Source organism: Scyliorhinus torazame, chromosome 14 (assembly GCF_047496885.1).
Source record: "Scyliorhinus torazame isolate Kashiwa2021f chromosome 14, sScyTor2.1, whole genome shotgun sequence".
NCBI classification, from domain to species: domain Eukaryota; kingdom Metazoa; phylum Chordata; class Chondrichthyes; order Carcharhiniformes; family Scyliorhinidae; genus Scyliorhinus; species Scyliorhinus torazame.
This window is the reverse complement of record NC_092720.1, coordinates 142,226,436-142,249,993: the sequence shown is the minus strand read 5'-3', so window position 1 is coordinate 142,249,993 and position 23,558 is coordinate 142,226,436. Positions and strand designations below refer to the sequence as shown.

The 23,558-nt window shown below is 45.2% G+C and overlaps 1 protein-coding gene across 8 annotated transcripts in view; it reads right to left on the bottom strand.

Annotated features, from left to right (window-relative positions):
• LOC140390078 (kyphoscoliosis peptidase-like) overlaps nt 1–23,558 on the bottom strand; it is a 930,728-nt gene that overhangs the window by 746,363 nt on the left and 160,807 nt on the right. For all 8 annotated transcript variants that reach the window (XM_072474955.1, XM_072474961.1, XM_072474960.1 and 5 more), the window contains exon 3: nt 15,841–15,873. In XM_072474955.1, the coding sequence (XP_072331056.1) occupies nt 15,841–15,873 (33 nt within the window). The remainder of the gene's footprint in view (nt 1–15,840; nt 15,874–23,558) is intronic.

Sequence of the window (23,558 nt, the reverse complement as noted above, 5' to 3'; positions counted from 1 at the left end):
GTTCTGGTCGCCACATTACCAGAAGGATGTGGATGCTTTAGAGAGGGTGCAGAGAAGGTTCACCAGGATGTTGCCTGGTATGGAGGGTGCTAGCTATGAAGAAAGGTTGAGTAGATTAGGATTGTTTTCGTTGGAAAGACGGAGGTTGAGGTCTACAAAATTATGAGAAGTATGAACAGGGTGGATAGCAACAAACTTTTTCCAAGAGTGGGGATGTCAATTACAAGGGGTCACGATTTCAAGGTGAGAGGGGGAAAGTTTAAGGCAGATGTGCGTGGAAAGTTTTTTACGCAGTGGGTAGTGGGTGCCTGGAACACTTTGCCAGCGGAGGTGGTAGAGGCGGGCACGATAGCATAATTTAAGATGCATCTAGACAGATACATGAACGGGCGGGGAACAGAGGGAAGTAGATCACTGGAAAATAGAAGACAGGTTTCGATAAAGGATCTGGATCGGCGCAGGCTGTGAGGGCCGAAGGGCCTGTTCCTGTGCTGTAATTTTCTTTGTTCTTTGTTCTTTGTTCCTCAGATGAATGAAGAGGTAGGTTCGAGAAACATATATATATAGACAAAGTCAATGATGCAATACGATACTTTGAATGCGAGTCTTTGCTGGTAATTAAGTCTTTACAGATCTAGAGAGAGGGGTAATCACAGGTTAAAGAGGTGTGAATTGTCTCAAGCCAGGACAGTTGGTAAGATTTCACAAGCTCAGGCCAGATGGTGAGGAGTGAATGTAATGCGACATGAATCCAAGGTCCTGGTTGAGGCTGCACTCATGTGTGCGGAACCTGGCTATAAGTTTCTGCTCGGCGATTCTGCGTTGTCGTGCGTCCTGAAGGCCGCCTTGGAGAACGCTTACCCGGAGATCAGAGGCTGAATGCCCTTGACTGCTGAAGTGTTCCCCGACTGGAAGGGAACATTCCTGCCTGGCGATTGTCGCGCGATGTCCATTCATCCGTTGTCGTAGTGTCTGCATGGTCTCGCCATGTACCACGCTTCGGGACATTCTTTCCTGCAGCGTATGAGGTAGACAACATTGGCCGAGTCGCACGAGTATGTACCGTGTACCTGGTGGGTGGTGTTCTCACGTTTAATGGTGATAATCGATGATCACCATCGATGGTGATGTCGATGATCTGGCATGTCTTGCAGAGATTGCCATGGCAGGGTTGTGTGGTGTCATGGTCGCTGTTCTGAAGACTGGGTAGTTTGCTGCAAACAATGGTTTGTTTGAGGTTGCGCGGTTGTTTGAAGGCAAGTAGTGGCCGTGTGGGGATGACCTTGGCAAGATGTTCATCTTCATCGATGATGTGTTGAAGGCTGTGAAGAAGATGTTGTAATTTCTCCGCTCTGGGGAAGTACTGGACGACGAAGGGTACTCTGTCGGTTATGTCCCGTGTTTGTCTTATGAGGAGTTCGGTTTATGAAGTCTAAGATCTCATATGAAAATGAAATGAAATGAAAATCGCCTATTGTCACAAGTAGGCTTAAAATGAAGTGACTGTGAAGAGCCCCTAGTCGCCACATTCCGGCGCCTGTTCGGGCGGCTGGTACGGGAATTGAACCGTGTTGCTGGCCTGCCTTGATCTGCTTTCAAAGCCAGCGATTTAGCCCTGTGCTAAACAGCCCCTATAAACCTCCTCTGCACTCTCTCCAGAGCAATTACATCCTTCCTGTAATGAGATGACCAGAACTGCACCAGTTGTGGTTTCATACAATTCCAACATTATATCTTACTTTTATATTTTATACCTCTGCCAATGAAAGCGAGCATTCCATGTGCTTCCTTTACAACCTTGTCTACTTGAATTGCTGCTTTTAGGGACCTCTGTACCTGTACGCCAAGATCTCCCACTTATCTATCCTCTTAGTATATTCCCATTTATTGTGAACTCTCTGTAACTGTCTGACCTCCCTAAATTCATTACCTCACACTTCTCTGTGTTAAATTCCATCTGCCACTTTATCACCCACTCCACCAACCAACCTACATTATTCTGAAGATTGTAGCTGTCCTCCACACTGTCCACCACTCGGCCAAACTTTGTGTCATCTGCAAATTTCCCAATCGTGCCCCCCCACATTCACGTCCAAATCATTAATATACAGCACAAACAATTAGAGTCCCAACACCGAGCCCTGTGGAATACCACTTGAAACAATTTTCCATTTGCAAGAGCAGCCATCAACCATTACCCTTTGTTTCCTGTTACTCAACAAACCTTTTATCCAGTTTGCTGCATTGCCCTGTTCCCTTCTTTATCTCTGATAAATCCCACTTTTCCGAACATCTTTGGGTTTTCTTTAACTTTACTTGCTCATCTTTTTTCATGCCCTTTCTTTGATTTGCTTATTTACTTTTTTTCTTTGTTCCTGCATTTCCTATACTTGTCCAGTCTATCTGCAGTACATAGTTCTTTGTGTCGATTGATCTTCCCCTGTATTCCTTTAGACAATCAGGAAGGTCTAGATTTGGCAGTACCACTCTTATTTTTGGAGGAGGTATGTCTACTTTGTACATTTAGGATCTTGCTTTTTATTGCTTCCCACTGGTTTTCCACTGACATATCCTCTAGCAGTGCTGTCCAGTTCACCAAAACCGAATCCCTTCTCATTTCTGAAAAATTTGCCTTCACAATTTTTATTCCTGTTTTATCTTTGTCCTTTTCCATGGGAATACCGAATCTAATTGAATTGTGATCACTGTCCCCAATATGGTCGTCAACTAACACTTCACCCATTTACCCTTCTTTGTTCACCGAGACGAGGTCTAGAGTTGCATCCCCTGAGTTTGTCACTAATTGTTTAAAAAAACATTCCTGGACACACTGCAGGAATTTTTCTTCCTCGTCTCCCCTTATAAAGTTTAAATCCCACTTGATATTGGGATAGCTTCACCGACTATCATTGTTCTTACAGGCAGAAATTTGCTTAATATTTGTTCTTCTTTCTCTCTTTCACTATTTGGGGGTCTGTAGTATATTCCCAGTAGTATGACTGCCCCTTTTTTATTTCTATGCTCAACTCATAAAGCCATGTTTGTTGACTCATTTCATATATTATCCCTTCTCTCAACTGGAATTGATTCTTTAACAATTAGAGCTAATTGTATCTTCTTTTTTATATTCCATTCTATCGTGACTGAAAACTCTTTATCCAGGGATATTGAGCTGCCAATTTTACCCCTCCTTTAGGCAGGTTTCCGATATAGCAATGATATCCTGCTGCCATGTGTCTACTTGGGCCCCTAACTCATCTACCATCTTTGGAATTCTCCTTGCATTGAAATATAAACAGTTTAACTCCACCATATTCCCTTGTTGGACACTTTTTAAACTGTTCTTCTCCTGTATCTGACATGTGGGAGGCTTTCAAATGTCAGTTGAAAGGAATTCAGGACCGGCATGTTCCTGTGAGGAAGAAGGATAAATATGGCAAATTTCGCGATCATTGGATAACGAGGGATATTGTAGGCCTCGTCAAAAAGAAAAAGGAGGCATTTGTCAGGGCTTAAAGGCTGGGAACAGATGAAGCCTGTGTGGAATATAAGGAAAGTAGGAAGGAACTTAAGCAAGGAGTCAGGAGGGCTAGAAGGGGTCACGAAAAGTCATTGGCAAATCGGGTTAAGGAAAATTCCAAGGCTTTTTACACGTACATAAAAAGCAAGAGGGTAGCCAGGGAAAGGGTTGGCCCACTGAAGGACAGGGGAGGGAATCTATGTGTGGAGCCAGAGGAAATGGGTGATGTACTAAATGAATACTTTGCATCAGTATTCACCAAAGAGAAGGAATTGGTGGATGTTGAGTCTGTCGACAGCCTGGGTCACATTGAGGTCCAAAAAGACGAGGTGTTGGGCGTCTTGAAAACTATTAAGGTGGATAAGTCCCCAGGGCCTGATGGGATCTACCCCAGAATACTGAAGGAGGCAAGAGAGGAAATTGCTGAGGCCTTGACAGAAATCTTTGGATCCTCACTATCTTCAGGTGATGTCCTAGAGGACTGGAGAATAGCCAATGTTGTTCCTTTGTTTAAGAAGGGTAGCAATGATAATCCAGGGAACTACAGGCCAGTGAGCCTTACGTCAGTGGTAGGGAAATTACTGGAGAGAATTCTTCGAGACAGGATATACTCCCATTTGGAAGCAAGGGGTTGTATTAGCGAGAGGCAGCACGGTTTTGTGAAGGGGAGGTCGTGTCTCACTAATTTGATAGAGTTTTTCGAGGAGGTCACTAAGATGATTGATGCAGGTAGGGCAGTGGATGTTGTCTATATGGACTTCAGTAAGGCCTTTGACAAGGTCCTTCATGGCAGATTGGTACAACGGTTGAAGTCACACGGGATCAGAGGTGAGCTGGCAAAATGGATACAGAACTGGCTAGGTCATAGAAGGCAGAGAGTAGCAATGGAAGGGTGCTTTTCTGATTGGAGGGCTGTGACTAGTGGTGTTCCACAGGGATCAGTGCAGGGACCTTTGCTGTTCATAGTATATATAAATGATTTGGAGGAAAATGTAACTGGTCTGATTAGTAAGTTTGCGGACGACACAAAGGTTGGTGGAATTGCGGATAGCGATGACGACTGTCAGTGATACAGCAGGATTTAGATCGTTTGGAGACTTGGGCGGCGAGATGGCAGATGGAGTTTAATTCGGACAAATGTGAGGTGATGCATTTTGGAAGGTCTAATACAGGTAGGGAATATACAGTGAATGGTAGATAGAAACCTCCAGAGTATTGACAGTCAGAGAGATCTTGGTGTACAGGTCCACAGGTCACTGAAAGGGGCAACGCATGTGGAGAAGGTCATCAAGAAGGCATACGGCATGCTTGCCTTCATTGCCTGGGGCATTGAGTATAAAAATTGGCAAGTCATGTTGCAGCTGTATAGAACCTTAGTTAGGCCACACTTGGAGTATAGTGTTCAATTCTGGTCGCCACACTACCAGAAAGATGTGGCGGCTTTAGAGAGGGTGCAGAAGAGATTTACCAGAATGTTGCCTGGTATGGAGGGCATTAGCTATGAGGAGCGGTTGAATAAACTCGGTTTGTTCTCACTGGAACGAAGGAGGTTGAGGGGAGACCTGATAGAGGTCTACAAAATTATGAAGGTCATAGACAGAGTGGATAGTCAGAGACTTTTTCCCAGGGTAGAGGGGTCAATTACTAGGGGGGCATAGGTGTAAGGTGTGAGGGGTAAGGTTTAGAGGAGATGTGTGAGGCAAGCTTTTTACACAGAGGGTAGTGGGTGCCTGGAACTCGCTGCAGGAGGAGATGGTGAAAGCAGGGACGATAGTAACATTTAAGGGGCATCTTGACAAATACATGAATAGGATGGGAACAGAGGGATACGGACCCCGGAAGTGTAGAAGATTTTAGTTTAGACGGGCAGCATGGTTGGTGCAGGCTTGGAGGGATGAAGGGCCTGTTCTTGTGCTGTACTTTTATTTGTTCGTTGTAATTCCAAGTCTATCATTACATCGTCTACATCACGAGCGAATGTTCTACCTCCATTTCCCTGATTTGTATCTGACCGATGTGATCCTACTCCAGGGCTCCCATCCCCTTGCCACACTGGTTTAACCACTCCACAGAGTATCTATTATTTCCTTACAACTGTGACATTAAGTCTATGGGCTTTACTATGGGATTACTTTACAGGATTAATGGATTGCACCTGAATATATCCAGGGCAAATGCCTTAATAGGGCTATTTGCTTGTGTTATTAAAAAGGTAAGAAACTAAATTGGAAGATGTGTGAAACAGGAGGCTATATTAGAGAAGAATACCAAGGTGTACAGGGAATTAGGAGACAGGTAGCACCATAGTAGGAAATAGCAAAGTGAGCGGAAATGTAATAATTTCTCAATTAGGATTACTGTTCAGCAACATCCACACTCGGAAAATACTTAATAAGGTCGGTGAGCTGAAGGTGCAACTCAAAATGTGGAAATATGGGACTACATCTTTCATGGAGTGGCCATCACCATTATGTTCCTTTTTACAGACCTTCGTCTCCAGTTACACATTTTATGTCTGAAATTCTGACCTAGGCCTTCTGAGAAATTTTCAGCATAGCTTCTCCTGGAGTCCTTCTGTGCAGGGCTGAAGCATATGGGGAAGTGATGCTGCACCTCCTTTTTACAGCTCCATCTTTCATAAGCTAACATGTTTAAAGGTCCCAGCCCCTTTTGTATGAGAGAAAGCAAGTGGGTAAGGTGGGTTAGGGGTTGAGGCAGGGGGAGGTGAATGACATGAATAGGATGGGAATAGAGGGATATGGTCCCAGGAAGTGTAGAAGATTTTAGTTTAGACGGGCAGCATGGTCGGCACAGGCTTGGATGGCCGAAGGGCCTGTTCCTGTGCTGTACTTTTCTTTGTTCTTTGTTCTTTGAGGCGGTGAAGAGTGTGGGGAAGGGAGGACCAGCTGAAGGGGATTTGGGGAGAGTCAGGGAAGATGGGGGGATAGGTTGGGTGGTCAGGGAGTATCTGGAGGGTGATGGTCGTGGAGTAGTCAGTTGTGAGCATTTGCGGTTGGGATGTGCTGTAACATGCCTTTAAGGGATAACACAATGCTATCACAAAAAGAGAAATTTGTCATGTGATCCAGTATGTAAGGGTCCTTCCTGCTTTTTTGCGATTACTTTTTTGATCCATGGATGATTTATGGACATGCGGCCTGCCTTTTAATTCAAACAAAAGGAAGCAGTGACCTGTGCCTTTATTCAAACAGAAGATTCCAGAAGACTGTACTGTTTTAGCCAGGTGATGGCCGACAGGCCACTGTCAGTGATGACTCAACTTGAGTGATTTGGCTGGTATCCAATGAATTGGCACAAAAGGCCGTGATCTGCTCGGTAACAGGTGGTGATTAGATCTGATCCCACTGGAATGTTTTCAGAGTCACAAAGTTCCAGTTTAGTTTCACTTTTGATTCTGGCAGCCTGGATGGAGAGTTCCAAGATCTAATTAATACTCATCAGAAGGCCACTGTGAGGACAGACTCTCTCTCCAGCGCCGTTCTCTTGGGACTTCAGAGGCCTGAAGTCAAACCACAAGCTGGGCAGTACAGTGACACGCTGGTTCGTACTGCTGCCTCATAGCGCCACGGATCCGGATAACCTCGGATAACTGTCCGTGAGTTTACACATTCTTCCTGTGTCTGTGTGGGTTTTCTGCAGGTGCTCCGATTTCCTCCCACAGTCCAAAGATGTGCAGCTTAGGTGGATTGGTTATGCTACGTTGCCCCTAGGTGTGGTTACAGGGATACAGTAGGGGATTGGGCCTAGGTAGGGTGCTCTTTTGGAGGGGCGGTGCAGACTCGATGGACTGAATGGCCTCCTTCTGCACCGTAAGGATTTTATGATTCTATGAAAGCAAGGTTTGATATGAAGTGAAGTGTCTGAAGAAAGATATAGGCCTGAATCTGAACATCGAGCTGAAGGCCGAGTTTTATAATGTTAACGGCATTCAAAAGGCACCCTGACAAACACATGGATGGGATGGGTATAGAGGGATACAGCACAAGGAAGTGCTGAGGATTTTGGCAAAGGTTGGTATCATGACCGGCACAGGCTTGGAGGGTCGAAGGGCCTGTTCCTGTGCTGTAGTGTTCTTTGTTCTTTACGAGTCTATGGGCAAGTGTGCGATGAGTTCCAGCCCCACAGACCCCGGAGTCCCAACATAGGTGAATTAACCAATATTTGTGTGTTTTCCTGAGATCTTTAACCCTTGACTGCTCCAATGAGTTTCAGGCACCATATTTATAAGTAAAACATTAACAAATTGTTTATTTATAACAAGCGTACAAAAGATGAACATATCATGGAAATAATGAGATGATGGTCTACTGGTCTCCCCTTGCCCAAAACCCTGTCCCACCCTCCACCCAGAAACACACAAGACAGACACACAAGTAGGGGAAGGATTAAAATAACAGGAGTGGGAGAAAATGTTTGAGATGATTCTTCACTGCTGAGGTTGTGGTCTCAGTAGGCGCCGGCCTCCTCCGAATGCGATCCCCTGGGAAATCGAATTTACACAGAAGATTCAGGTCAGTGTAATTCTATCCTTCGACCATCAGATAGAACCTCTGTGTTCCTGAGATATTACTGGAGCTCTATACCGGTTAGTTTATAGCAGATTCTAGGTCCAGTGTGACTTTCCGGCTTATCTGATCTCTGTGCTGAGATTTTGACAGTATTGTGAAGAGATTCCTCAGACGTGGCTTTTCCCAAGCATTCAGACAGAGGATTACGCTGTTACAGACCTGGTGGGAGAAGTTGATTTCAGCCTTTCAAACCAGTAGTCCCCTTCACAGGTCTGGCTACTGCCTACTGTTTTTTTAAAGAGTGCCTTACACAGGTCCGGCTGGGAGCCCCTTAAATCACCTAGCAGAGAGAGAGCAGAGATAGAATGCCTTAAACCTGCTTCAGACCTGCTTCTCTGTTCCAGAAGTTTCTGAAAAGTTCCACCAATCCCAAACGAGAATCGGTCCAAGGCCTGGAATGCAAACAAGCTCCTTGCCACGTCCATCAGCATGACATTACAGGCTATGCAATAAAGCATACTGAATCAGAGGGAATCTGGCGGATCAGTCCACATAGCAGCTTATAGCGGGCTGGGGGGGGGGGGGGGAGAAGCGATGGTTGAGCTCAAAATAGAAATACAGAACAGACAAAGGGTTTTGGCAGGATCGTTACAATAAGAATTAAAGGGTCTCTTCAGATGGTCTGCTACCTGTCAGCACTGAATTTTCCAGCATGTGGGGACCCTGAATAAATGATTGACTCTTCAAGTAAGGTCATTACCAGCGCTAAACCAGAAACTTTGTGTGCTAAAGAACCACCATTTAAAACAAAAACATCTTTTGACATTCATCCTTATTATTTCTACACCTTTCCACCCCTCTATTGTTGTCTATCTTATGTGTGGGTAGAGCATGGAGCAGTTAAAGTGGGCTGTAGGTATTAAATAGAAAATGAAAACTAGAAGAAGGAGGAGGCCATTCGGGCCTGCTTCACCATTCATTCTGATCATGGCTAATCATCAAGTTCATTACCCTGATCCCGTCTTCACCCCATATCCCTTGATTCCTTTAGCTCCAAGAGATATTTCTTAATCCTACTTGAAATTATACATTTTGGCCTCAACTACGTGCTGTGGTAGTGAATTCCACAGATTCTCGGGCTGAAGAAATTTCTCCTCACCTCAGTCCTAAAAGGTTTATCACTTATCGTCAAACTATGACTCCTAGTTCTGGGCTCCCCCACCATCGGAAACATTCTTTTTGAATCTACCGTGTCTAATCCTGTTCAAATTTTTCAAGCTTCTATGAGATTCCCTCTCACTCTTCTAAACTCCAATTGATATAATCCTAACCGACGTAGTCTCTGCTCATATCACAGTCCCACCATCCCAGGTATCAGCCTGGTAAACCTATGCTGCACTTCCCCCAAAGCAAGAACACCCTGCCTTAGATAAGGACACCAAAACTGAACACAATGGGCGGGATTCTCTGACCCCCCCCCGCTGGGTCACGCCGGTCGGGGGCCGTTAGCAGTGCCCCCCCCCCCCCCCCCCGGCAATTCTCCGGGTCCCGATGGGCCGAGCGGCCGCCTGTTTGCGGCCGGTCCCGCCGGCGTGAAATGGACAACCGGCGGGACCTGGCTCTGACGGCGGCCTGCGGGGTCCTCAGGGGGGTGCAGGGGGAATCCAGCCCTGGGGGGGGGCCCCCACGGTGGCTTGGCCTGCGATCAGGGCCCACCGATCTGCGGGTGGGCCTGTGCCGTGGGGGCACTCTTTTCCTCCGTGCCGGCCTGTTTAAGGCTCCGTGATGGCCGGCGTGGAGAAGAAACCCCCTGCGCATGTGCCAACTCGCGCCGGCCGGTGGAAGCCCTTTGGCGCGGCACCAACCACTCCAGCGCTGGCCTAGTCCCCGGAAGTGCAGAGGATGCCACACCTTCCGGGTGGCCCGATGCCGGAGTGGTTCACACCATTCTTGGCACCGGTACGGCCCGCCCCGCCGGATAGCGGAGAATTCCGGCCAATACTCCAGATGTAGCTTCACCAATGTCCTAAAGAATTGAAAAAATACATCCCTAATCCAATACTCAAATCCTCTCACTCTGTAGGCCAACATACGATTTGCCTTCTTTACTGTCTGCTGGTGCATGAGGTCACCAAGATCTCACTGAGTATCCACCTCTCTCAATTTACACCCATTCAAATAATAATCTGCCTTCCTATTTTTGCTACCAAAGTGGATAACCTCACATTTATCCACATTATACTGCATCTGCCATGCCCATTCACTCAGCCTGTCCAAATCCTGCTGAGGCATCTCTGCATCCTCCTAACAGCTCACCCTCCCACCCAACTTTGTATTATCTGCAAATTTGGAGATAACACATTTTGTTCCCTCATCAAAATAATTAATATATAATGTGAACAGTTGGGGTCCCTGCGGTACCCCACTAGTCACTGGCTGCCAATCGGAAAAATACCTATTTATTCCACTTATTGTTTTCTGTCTGCTAACCAGCTCTCTATCCATCTCAAGACAGTACCCACAATTCCATGCGCTTTAGCTTCACAGTAATCTGCTATGTGAGACCTTGTCAAAAGGCTTCTGAAAGTTTAAATAAACCACATCCACCGGTTCTCCCTGGTCAACTCTACTAGTTATGTCGTCAAAGAATTTGAATAGATTTGTCAAGCATGATTTCCCTTTCGTAAATCCATGCTGACTTTGTCTGATTGTACCAGTGCTTTCCAAATGCTTTGCTATGAAATCCTAGATAATGGACTTTAGCAACTTCCCTACTACCAACATTCGGCTCACTGGTCTATAGTTCTTTTTTTTCTCCTTGCATCCCTTTTTGAATAGCTTGGTTAAATGACCACTAATGGATCTACTATTTCTGGGCCACTTCCTTAAGTATTCTGGGATGAAGATTATCAGGCCCTGGATATTTATCCCCCTTCAATCCCATTAAATTCCCCCAAACCATTTCTCTACCAATACTAATTTCCTTCAGCTCTTCACTGAAATTTGTGTTTCTCTGGACCTCTTGTACATTATTCATGTCTTTCTTTGTGAAGACAAAAGCAAGGTAAGAATTTAGTTGCTCAGCTATTTCTTTGTTGCCCGTTATGAATTCCCTCATTTCTGACTGCAAGGGGCCTATATTAGTTTTTATCAATCTTTTTCGCTTTACGTACCTGTAGAAACTTTTACAGTCAGTTTTTATGTTCCCCATTAGTTTGCGTTCATATTGTATTTTCCACTGATTAAGTAATCCCTTAGCCCACCTTTCCTGAATTTTAAATTGTTCCCAATCCTCAGGTCGATTCTTGCTAATTTATATGTCTCTTCTTTAAATCTAATAGAACAAAGAACAAAGATACTATCTCTAATTTCCCCAGAAAAGGCAGTGGCCTGGAAATAAACTGCAAATTGAAAGCAGAGTTTGCTGTGAAGCCAAGGTGTCTCTCCAGGAAAAGCTGTGAGTAATAATTTTTTTAAGTACAGGGAAAATCATTGCAGGCTGCAAACCCAGGACTTTGGTCAACCAGCTGGCTGTGAGGAAAGCCTGCGACAGAACTACCATTGCAAGCAAAGACTCATCTTTTTATCTTCTTCCTAATTTACCTTTCCCCCCCCTTCTGTGTTTGTCCATCTTGTGTGTGGGGGTAGAGGGTGGGACAATTAAAGGCGCTAGTAGGTTACCTTGTTATCCAGTTGTGTTTACTATATATTTCGTCATCATCCTTGTTATAAATAAACAGTAATTCTATTTCTGCTTGAAAACCTGGTGACCGTAGTTATTGGGCAGCTCAGGGCCAAAGATTTCAGGAATTTGTCGAAGAATTATTGGTTAATTCACTTGTGTTGTGACTCCGGGGCTCATGGGGCTGGGTTGACCGTGCTCGAGCCCAGTATCACAAGCATCAATTTCATTGGATTTCCTTGACATACTTACCTTCTAGTGATTACATGTTGCTATCATGGAAACATACAAATTACAAGCCAGGGAAGGCCACTCAGCCAATCGGTCTGCTCCACCATTTAATAGGATAATCCGTGATCTGACTGGAACTTCAACTCCATAATCCCATCTATACCTTTTCACCTCCTTGCTTATCAGGAATCTATCTACCTCTTCCTTGAAAATATTCAAAGACTCTCCTTACTTTTGAGGAAGAGGGTTCTAAAGACTCAGAGAAATCTATTTGTCTTCAATGGGCGTATTTTTAAACCCCCAGTTCTAGATTCTCCCACAAGAGGAAACATCCTCTTCACATCCACCTTGTCAAAATCCCTCAGGATATTATATATTTTAATCAAGTCAAATCTTAGTCTAGCCTATCCAACATTTCCTCATAAAACAACCCATGCATTCTAGGTATTAGTCTGGTAAGCCTTCTCTGAACTGTTTCCAATGTAATACATCTTTCCTTAAATAAGGAGACCAATACTCTACACAGTACTCCAGGTGTGGTCTCACTAGAGCCCTGTACAACTGAAAAATAACGTCCCTGCTTTTATGTTGAATTCCTCTCACAATAAAGGATCACATTCAATTAGATTTTCCTACTTACTTACTGTATGCGCACTCTAACCTTTAGTGATTCATGCACGAGGCTCCACAGATCCCTCTGCATCCTCAAAGATATATTAGAACAGGGGGTAGTCATGGAATAGGATGGCAGGAAGGATTTGGGACAATAGTCATGGTAGTGGAGGCTGGTTAGGGGTTTGGGCTGTGGAAGGGGGTGGGGGGTGGTGGGGGGGGGGGGTCGGAAGGGTTTAGTTGTAGCTGGTAATGGAGGATAGGGAATGTTTTGGGGGTGGAGAGATTGGATAATGTCAGAGGGTAGTCTTTGGGGGTTAGGATATCCAGTGCGGTGGGGCTAGGTGGAGAGACAAAGGGGGTCAGTACCATAGCTACACAAGAGTTAGAAGTGTTTTTAATCATTTTAATCATTCCCTAAATTTTTGAGGTTGCAATTCCGTTAGGTGGGGTCAGACATCTCCGATTTAAACTGGAGCATTGGGAGGGCTTCAGACACAAGACAATTACCAATGGATGTTGAAACTTCCCAGGCAACTCCCATACGATCTTAATGTGGGTACTTCGAGGGAGATCCCTCAGAGCATCTTTCAGGGTACCTCTGGGGTACGATTCCCTGGAGAATGGAAGCTCTAGACCATGATGTTGTGGCAATCATGGAGACCTGGTGCACAAATGGGCAAGATTGGGTACTGAATACCCCGGATACAACAAATTCAGGAAAGATAGGGAAGGAAAGAAGGGATCAAGGATAGCACTGTTCATTAAGGAGAAGATTACAGTGCTGGAGAAAGAGAGAATGTTCCACAAGGGCCAAGGACAGAATCTCTTTCACTACAAACGAGAAAAAATAAAGGTACCATTATTCAGAAAGGTGTATTCTGTCAGCCACCAACTAATAGGAAAGATATAGAGGAGCAAATTTGCAAGGAAATTGCATTACAGGGCAACATTTATAGATTTTTTATAATGGGGACTCTAATAATCTACATGCAGACTGGGATAGTAGTATTGTAAAGGACAGAGAGGTGTAAGAGTGCCTAGAAGGTGCTTAGAAGAATTATCTACAGCAGTGTATTTCCTGTCCAATGAGAAAGGAGGCCCTGCTGGACCTGGTTCTTGCAAATGTGGTGGACCACATGGATCAAGCGCAGGAGGGAAACATTTAGGGGACAGTAAGGTTTAGATTAGTTATGGTTAAGGACAAGGAGCAATCCAGACTGAAAAAGTCCTTCCTGATAATTCCCTTATTTCTCCTTTCTTTTATTTTTGCCGTTACATTTGTGATCCATGGATGATTAATGGGCATGCGGCTTTAAGGTAGCCTGTACCTTTAATTCACACGGAAGAATTCAGAAGCCTATGTGAGTTTAAACTGGAGTTGTAGACTGGCCGGCACCAAAGGTAGAGATGAGCTGAAACTCGGTTTGATTGATTTGGCTGGTGGCCAATGAATTAGCCCAAAAGGCTGTACTTTGCCCGGTAACAACTGGTGATTGGATGTTATCCCACTGAAATGGTACAGAGATCTAAGGAGATTTCAGTTTCAATTTCAGCAGCACAGAGGTAAAAAGCTCCAGCTAATCCTCTCCAGAAAGCTGGTGCTAACTCTCTACAGAAAACTGGTGCTAACTCTCTACAGAAAACTGGTGCTAACTTTCTACAGAAGGCTGTTGTGGATGTTGCGGTCATGAAATTACAGGGGCCTGAAGACAAACCGCAAACTGAAAGCAAAGATTCTGCCTCTACAGGAATGTTGTGAGTACGGTATTTTAGAACTGCAAAAAAGACCAGTACAGGTTGCAAAATAGAGACTTTACTCTGAAAGCTTACTGTGAAGAAAGCATGCGAAGAACCATCATCTGAACTTTTCCCTATCACTTACATTTTTTTCTTACTCCTTTCCACCCCTCTGTGTTTGTCTGTCTTATGTGTGTGTGTGTGTGTGTAGAGGGTGTGAGATCGGTTAAAGAAGGAGTTATGTACTTATTAGTAGTTACCCAACTGTATCTATTGTGTATTTCACCATAGTTCTTGTTATAAATAAACAGTGATTGTGTTTAAACTTACACACCTGGTGACTGTAATTATTAAACAGCCAAGGGTCAAAGACTTTGGGTATTTTTCTCAGAATTATTGGTTAATTCTCTTGTGTTGTGATTCCGGAGCAGGTGGGGCTGGAATTGACCACATACTTGACGAGGGTGTTGCAACAAGAGTAAGAGTAATTAACTGGGCAAAGCCAAATTCAGTGCAGTGAGAATGGATCTGGCCCAAATATAAACTGGGATCAATGATTGACTGGCAAAACTGTAATAGAACAATGGGCTGTGTTAGGATCGCAGGCGAGAAACCCAAACAATTTGTAATTTGCAATTTTGAAAAGTATGAGCTTCACAGAGATTAGCAAGCTGCTTCAGGGAATTTGTTGAGTGAACTCTGAACCTATTATGAATTTGCCACCTTCTCAAGTGCATTTAGATATGGGCAATACGTAAAGGTCTTGCCAGTGATGTCTATATCTCATGAACAAATTATAAAATAGAAAGACACTTTCAATGGTGCATTTATCCCAGACTTGATTCTAACATGCACTCAATAACAGAAAGATTCAGAAAACACAAACCTCTGTTCACTTGATATTACTTCTGCATCTACAACTGCTAACAGTATTTATATACGCTATACGGAACAAATCTAAATTACAGGCAGTAGGTTGCGATACGGAATTGACCAACACAAAGAGAAATGGTCAACAAAACAGCCAAAGACCTTGGGAGAGAGTTAATCAGATGCCGAGCAGCAACTGAGTGAATGAGTAGGGGAGATATTCAAAGGATAGGTCAAAAAGGTAGGCAAGTTGATCGGGGATAACATCAAATAGATAGTTGGGATGATAAGAAGGTAAAATACAAGAAGTAAAGGAGGTGCTAAACCAAGAGATTATTTTAATGGTCTGAGGGGTGAATTCATTGTGGGATATAAAATTGCAGCCCAAACTGGCAATTAGATATTGTTCACTCTGCTCTGCCATCCAATCCAAAGTGATATCCCATAGGTACCAGCTCTTGAAAATGTTGTTTTAGGTTAGGTTTATAGCCTGCCTGGCATGAAGAAGAAAGAACAGTGCAGCACAGGAACAGGCCCTTCAGCCCTCCAAGTCTCCACCAATCATGATGCCTTTGAATAGACCAAATGAAGCACATTCTCGTTTGATGCAACTACCAATCATTTGTTCACATTTCAAATAGTCCAACGTTTCTTACCATTTCCAGGTGACTCAAGGAGTCTTTGTATATCTAGGGGGTGAGAAAATGAGATATGCAGTTAAGGATTTCACTTTGCTATGCAGATCGACATCTCATTTTAATTTCACTATTTTGCAAATTAATCCGGCAAAGTGGTTTCAGTCACTTCCTCATTGTCAACAAATTATGATGAGAATTATTTTGGAACGAGTTAATCTACAATATTATTGGTTAGAGATGAGAGTTGAAAAAAATAAATTGGAGCGTGGACAGGGTGGATAGGAAGCCGATGTTCCCTGAGGTGAAGGTTCAGTTTTGAGCGGACACAAGTTCAAGGTGAAGGGCGGGAGGTTCAGGGGGGATTTGAGGCAAAACGTTTTTACCCAGAGAGTGATGATGGTCTGGAACACACTGCCTGGGAGGGTAATAGAGGCAGATTGCCTCACATCCTTTAAAAAGTACCTGGATGAGCACATGGCATGTCATAATATTCAAGGCTATGGTCCAAATGCTGGCCAATGGGATCAGGTAGACATGTGTCGGTGCAGACTTGATGGGCCGAAAAGCCTTTTCTCACTATTATTCAGTGAGTCTGGGTCCTGACCGTCTTCGGCCATTTTACTGCTAGACTGTCACATTTTTGAAGATGTTTTGTTGGAACAACATAGATTCCAACAGAATTCAGAACCAACTCGTGTTGTTTCCCCTCTCTCTCTCTCTCTATCTCTTCTGTCTCTATCTATCTCTGTCATTCTTTCACCTCAGGCTCTTTTTCTCATTCTCTTTCTATCTGCAACACAAATATGCAGATTTCCCTTCATTTTAAATAGCTCAGCGACTGAATGTCCACCTTTCGAATGAGCAGAACACAAATATTCCTCAGGAAAGGAAACCTGCTGCTCTTACCCTGGCTCACCCCAAAGGGGAATCCAGTTCTATGACAAAGTGACTAGCTCTTAACTGCCTCCTGAGGCAAACCTCTCATTTTTATTTTTAAAATCTTCTGCAAAGAATAAACAGCACGGTGGCACAGTAGTTAGCACTGAAACCTCACAGCGCCAGGGGCCCGGGGTCAATTCCAGCCTTGGGAACTGTCTGTGTGGAGTTTGCACATTCTCCATGTCTGCATGGGTTTCTTCCAGGTGTTCCGGTTTCCTCTCACAGTCCAGTGATGTACAGGTTCACAGAATCACAGAAAATACAATGCAGAACCTCGCCCACCTCCACACATATGTGTCCACTTTGGTCCTTGAGGTGTCCTATTCTCTTTCGAGTTATTCTTTTTTCTTTAATATACTTAAAGAATCCCTTTGGGTTCACCTTAATCCTCTCAGCCAAAGCTACCTCATGCCCCCTTTCTGCCCTCCTAATCTCCTTCTTGGGTATACTCCTGTATCCCTTGTATACCTCCAGGGAATCCCTTGATTGCAGCTACTTGTACCTGAGCCATGCCTCCTTCTTTTTCCTGACCAAAACCGCAATATGATTTGACATCCTACTCCTGCCATCTTTGCCCTTCACCAGGAACTCTGGCTATTTCACTTTTAAAGGCCTCCCACTTGCCGGATGTCTCTTTGCCTTCAGACAAGCTACACCACTCCAGCCTTGCAAGCTCCTATTTAATTCCATCAAAACTCGCCTTGTCCCAATCCACCTGTGGGCCAGTTTTGTCCCTTTCCATTACTATTTTAACATTAATAGAACTGAAGTGTTGGGTGCTCTGAGATACAGACGAACCAACACGGTTGCGATTGGTACAATGCAGTTTTATTCTGTTAAACTATTTATACAACAAACGTGGTACTCAGCACGTGGTGACTGTGTGAGTGTCTGGCTTTGATGTCCTTGCCCTGTGCCATCTCCTGATGGACTGCCCAGGAAGTGTTGTGTTTCTTGTTTTGCACTGTGTATGCTCTTGTCTGTGATTGGCTGTCGTGTTATGTGTGCTAATTGGTCCGTTGCTCTGTCTATCATTCTGTATGTGTGTATGTGCTGTGATATTCACTTGAATATCATGACAAGAGCTATGGTCACTGGTCCCAAAGTGGTACCCCACCGTCACTTCAGTCACTTGTCCTCCCCTATTTCCCAAGAGTAAGTCAAGTTTTGCCCTTTCCCGAGTAGGACCCTTCACATACTGCCTGAGGAAACTTTTCTGAACACGCTTAACAAATTCCACCCCATCTAAGCCCTTAACACTACGGCAGTTCCATTCTATGTGAGGAAAATTAAAATCCACTACTATGGCAATCTTATTACTCCTCCAGTCTCCCCAATCTCCCTGCATATTTGTTCTTCTAATTCCCGTTGACTATTTGGGGGCCTATTGTACAACCCCAATTAGGTCGCCATCCTCTTCTTATCTCTTAGTTCCACCCACAAAGCTTCTCAGATTTGTTTAATTGACCAACACATCTATGTGAACAGCCACCCTCAACTCCTCATATGTTATTGTCTTTTGGAAATGTAACCCATTCTCTGGAGGCTAATAGCCATTCCTCGGAGCGCGTTGGAACATATTTCTTGTTTCGCTGCTGACTGTCCTGTTGTGTATCTGTGTTATTTTCTGATTAAATTTCTGATTCAGACTGTAATCACACATACTCAAGACAGACAGGGAAGGATCAAAATTATGGGGATTTTCGGCAGCACAGTGGTGCAATGGTTAGCACTGCTGCCTCACGGCGCTGAGGAGCCGGATTCGATCCCGGCCCTGGGTCACTGTCCATGAGGAGTTTTAACATTCTCCCCATGTCTGCGTGGGTCTCCCCCACAATCCAAAGATGTGCAGCATAGGTGGATTGGCCACGCTAAATTGCCCCGAAATGAAACAAAATAAGAATTATAATGGGGATTAAACAGGATGTGAGATGAGAATCTTCGCTGCTAAGGTAGTAAGTAGTCTTTGCAAGTGATGATCTTCTCAGCATGAGAGGTGTTGAAAAACTATTGATTGGTGGTTTGGATCTTGTAGAGTCTGCCTTCAATTAGATTTTGAAGGCTGCAGGAATTCCCCTGGAGAGTAACCTTCACTTGTACAGGTTACCAAATTGACACTCAACCTTACTGAGATAATGTTATGGGCCAGGGTTTAGAGAACCCCAAAGTGTATCATTGAGTTCACCTGACCCAAGACTTTACTAGATTGTGGTATGGGGAGCACATGGCCCACTCTACAGGTGTGGTGCAGCAGAAATGTAAAAGTAATTTCTAAAGCAAAACAATGTTTATTCAAAGAACAAACAAAGAACAAAGAAATGTACAGCACAGGAACAGGCCCTTCGGCCCTCCAAGCCCGTGCCAACCATGCTGCCCGACTAAACTACAATCTTCTACACAATCTTCTATGAACTCAGTTAACCTTTTTAAAACATACAGTGAACATTGTAGCAACCGTCAATTCAAATACACCCCCCAAAGAATACAACACTCTATATAATCCTTAAACTTTCCTTTTGACATCCATAAGAAAATAAAACCTTTTTACAGGAGCACATCAGGTTTAAATTCTCTACTGAAAGCGGTTATCACTCTGAATTCACCAAATGATCTAGAGATAGTCTTTAGATTGCAGAGAGATCGAAATTACACCTTCTTTGGCTGGCTTCAGCTCCAACACTAAAAACGAAACCAAAAAAACACAGGCACACCCAAAGAGCTCAGCTCCACCCACACTCTGACATCACTGCAGCCACTTGAGCAGGCAAACATTTCTTAAAGTGACATTCCCATGACAATAGTACTAGAATTCTCTACCTGAGAGCTTACAGCAGTTTCACCATCCACTCTGCCTTTCAGCTGTTTGCCTGGCCTTTGTGTGCGGTTCAACAGCTGTGGTATTGTGTGAGAGAAAAGGGAATTCACAGCCTTTCTCACATGGAAGTGTAAACTTGCACATGCCTGGCTGTAGGGGATTCTTGGAGCATTTAAATCAGGAGTTCAACCTCACAGAACTTGCTGGAGACTGATTGCAATCTTTTAACTAGAAGTTACCTTCACAGGGCTGCTGGAAAGAATGTCCATGCCTGCTCACTCCAGCCTTTCTGGGGAGATATTTAACAGGTCTGCTGCTTCCTAGGTTTCCCAGAACTGAGATAGAATGGAGACTACTTTCTGTTCCAGAATTTTCCGAAAGGCACCATTCCCCAATCGAAAATGGAAGCTGTCCTGGAATTTCAGGAGAGGGGGTCGGCTGCTGGCCAAGTTTATCAAAATGACACCTTGAGCTACGCCACAGAGCATCAAGGGGTGTGCCTGGGTCAGTCCAAATAGCAACTTGCAGCTGCGGGGGGAAGGGGGAGAAGTTCCTTACAGCGGGAACAGTGTATCCCTATCGACTCTGTCCAGCCCCCTCATGATTTTGAGCATCTCTATCAAATCTCCTCTTCACCTTCTTCTGTCCAAGGCAAACAGTCTCAATCTCTCCAATCTATCCTCATAACCAAAGTTTCTCATCTTTGGAACCATTCTTGTAAACCTCTTCTCACTCCCTCCAACGTGTCTACCTACTCCCTATAGTGTGGCAACCAGAATTGTGCTCAATATTTCAGTTGAAGTCCAACCTCTTGCTCTCTGCCCCATTGATAACACCCAGAATACTATATGTTTTATTAACAGCTCTCTGCATTGCTCCTGTACCTTCAATGAATAATGCACATTTCCATACCCAGGTTCCTCTGCTCCTGCAACCCTTTAAGAATTTTACCCATTATTTTATAATGTCTCTCCATGTTCTTCCTACCAAAACGCATCACCTCACACTTCTCAAAGTACAATACAGCACCGGCGCTAACCCGCGCATGCGCGGTTGCCGTCCTCACTAAGTCCGTCCCGCAAGAATATGAAGGACGGATCTTGCGGGGCCGCGGAAGGAAGGAGGTCCTCCTTCAGAGAGGATGGCCCGACGATCGGTGGGCACCGATCGCGGGCCACCCCACATTTCATGTACCGCCCGGTGCAGGACCCCCCTCGCCCCCCCAGGCCGCCCTCCCAGCGTTCACACACCGCTCACGACGGCAGCGACCAGGTGTAGACGGCGCCGGTTGAAACCTGCCGTTTTGACCTGGCCGCTCGGCCCATCCGGGCCTGAGAATAGCGGGGGTGCCGGAGAATTGCCATTTTGGGTGTCTCCGGCGATTCTCCGGCCTGCGGCCCACGAAACTCGACCGGGCCGTTCTCGCCACTTGGGAGAATCGCGAGAGGGCGTCAGACCGGCGTCCAGGAAATTTTGGCGGCCCAGGCGATTCTCCCAACCGGCGCGGGAGTGGAGAATCGCGTTCATGCTGTTTGGTAATTTGGACATTCTGAATTCTCCCTCTGTACAGGCGGCGGATTGTGGCGACTAGGGGCTTTTCACAGCAACTTAATTGCAGTGTTAATGTAAGCCTACTTGTGACATTAAAGAGTGTTATTATCAGATACAGAAGGACAGGGGCATTGCAAATGTTAAACCCTTCTTCAAAAATGGTTGTAAGGGTAAACCCAACAACAACAGGTTAACCAGTGGGAACCTCAGTGGATGGAGAGATTTTGACGAGATAACTCAAGACAAAATTCTTCTTTGACAATCACTCGCTCTGGAGTATGATTGTCCACCTAAGGGACACAACCGACAGAATACCTTTCGTCGTCCAGTACTTCCCCGGAGTGGAGAAACTACGTCATCTTCTTCACAGACTTCAACACGTCATTGATGACGATGAACATCTTGCCAAGGTCATCCCCACACCCCCACTACTTGCCTTCAAACAACCGCGCAACCTCAAACGAACCATTGTTTGCAGCAAATTACCCAGTCTTCAGAACAGTGACCACGACACCACACAACCCTGCCATGGCAATCTCTGCAAGACGTGCCAGATCATTGACATGGATACCACTATTACACGTGAGAACACCACCCACCAGGTACGCGGTACGTTCTCGTGCGACTCGGCCAACGTTGTCTACCTCATACGCTGCAGGAAAGGATGTCCCGAAGCGTGGTACATTGGCGAGACCATGCAGACGCTGCGACAACGAATGAACGGACATCGCGCAACAATCACCAGGCAGGAATGTTCCCTTCCAGTCGGAGAACACTTCAGCAGTCATGGGCATTCAGCCTCTGATCTCCGGGTAAGCGTCCTCCAAGGCGGCCTTCAGGACGCGCGACAACGCAGAATCGCCGAGCAGAAACTTATAGCCAAGTTCCGCACACATGAGTGCGGCCTCAACCGGGACCTGGGATTCATGTTGCATTACATTCATCCCCCACCATCTGGCCTGCAAAATCCGACCAACTGTCCTGGCTTGATATAATTCACACCTCTTTAACCTGGGGTTACCCCATCTCTGGATCTGTAAAGATTTAATCACCTGCTAATGGTCGCATTCCAAGCATTGTTTGGCATCTTTGAATTTGTCTATATATGTGTTTCTGGAACATACCTCTTCATTCACCTGAGGAAGGAGCAGCGCTCCGAAAGCTAGTGACATTGAAACAAACCTGTTGGACTTTAACCTGGTGTTGTAAGACTTTGTACTGTGCTCACCCCAGTCCAACGCCGGCATCTCCACATTAAGGGATTATGTAACTGGTCATGGATTCTGTGGGTCCTTGCGTAGCTGATGAGCCCGATCCTAGAGTCACATCTTTCCGGGAAGTGGGATAGGCCCTTGCACTCTAGATCACTGGTATTCCTTTCTCGGGCTCCTTTACCGGAACTCATCTTGCCGTTAAGTGTCTCTGAAAAATTGTGTCCCCCAATCAGGAAGTCCCTCGCGCTAGGTTTCTTCTGAGCAAGGGTCTCTCAGGCATTAACGTCGATGTAGCAGTTCTTAAGGTGAACCTTCAGGGTGTCTTTGAAGCGCTTCCTTTGTCCTCCTTCAGTTCGGAAGCCTTCCTTGAGCTAGGAATAGATGATTTGCTTTGGAAGTCAGGATTTGGACTCCGTAAGCACATGGCCTGTCCAGCAGATTTGCTTTTGGATTCACATGACCTTGATGCAGGTGCTTCTGGTTCCTTCAAGGTTACTGATGTTAGTACGTCTGTCCTCCCAGCTGATGTGAGAATCTGTCATAAACAGCATTGATGGTACTTCTCCAGGACCTTGAGGTGGCATCTGTACATAGTCTAATTTTCTGAGCCGTACAGAAGAGTTGGGAGGCCTTGTACATGAGGGTCTTGGTGTCAGCAAGTTGAGGCTGGGACTGATTTTTGGTGTGCTTCTGTGAAGTTATCTTTGATGACCGCAACATCCGTGCTGACACCTTAGGTGTCCGAAGGAGGCGCTTGTGGATTGGATACGATGTTGGATCTCGCATCCATGTCAGCCTTAGTTGAGAGGGCTCCCCAGGTATGGGAATGCTCTACATTTGGGAGGGTTTCTCCATTGATCTTGAGGGAGGGAGAGACTGGAACTTGCCCTGAGGCGGGTTGGTAAAGGACTTAAGATTGAGGATGGGACTGTTTCTTTGGTGTGCTTCTGTGACGTTATCGAGCATGGGTTGGAGGTTCTCTTCTGAGAGAGTGAAGATGGCGATGTCACCCCCATACTGAACTTCCACGAGTGATATCAGTGCCGATTTCTTCTTGGATTTCAACCGGTTGAAGTTGAAAGGTTTTCCGTCCATCCTGTAGACAATGTCCACTCCACTGGGAAGCTTGTTCTTGACAAGTTGAAGATGGTGGCTGTGAAGATGGAAATTCATCAACATTCTCCGATTTCTGCACCTGTGAGGACTATCGCCGTGAG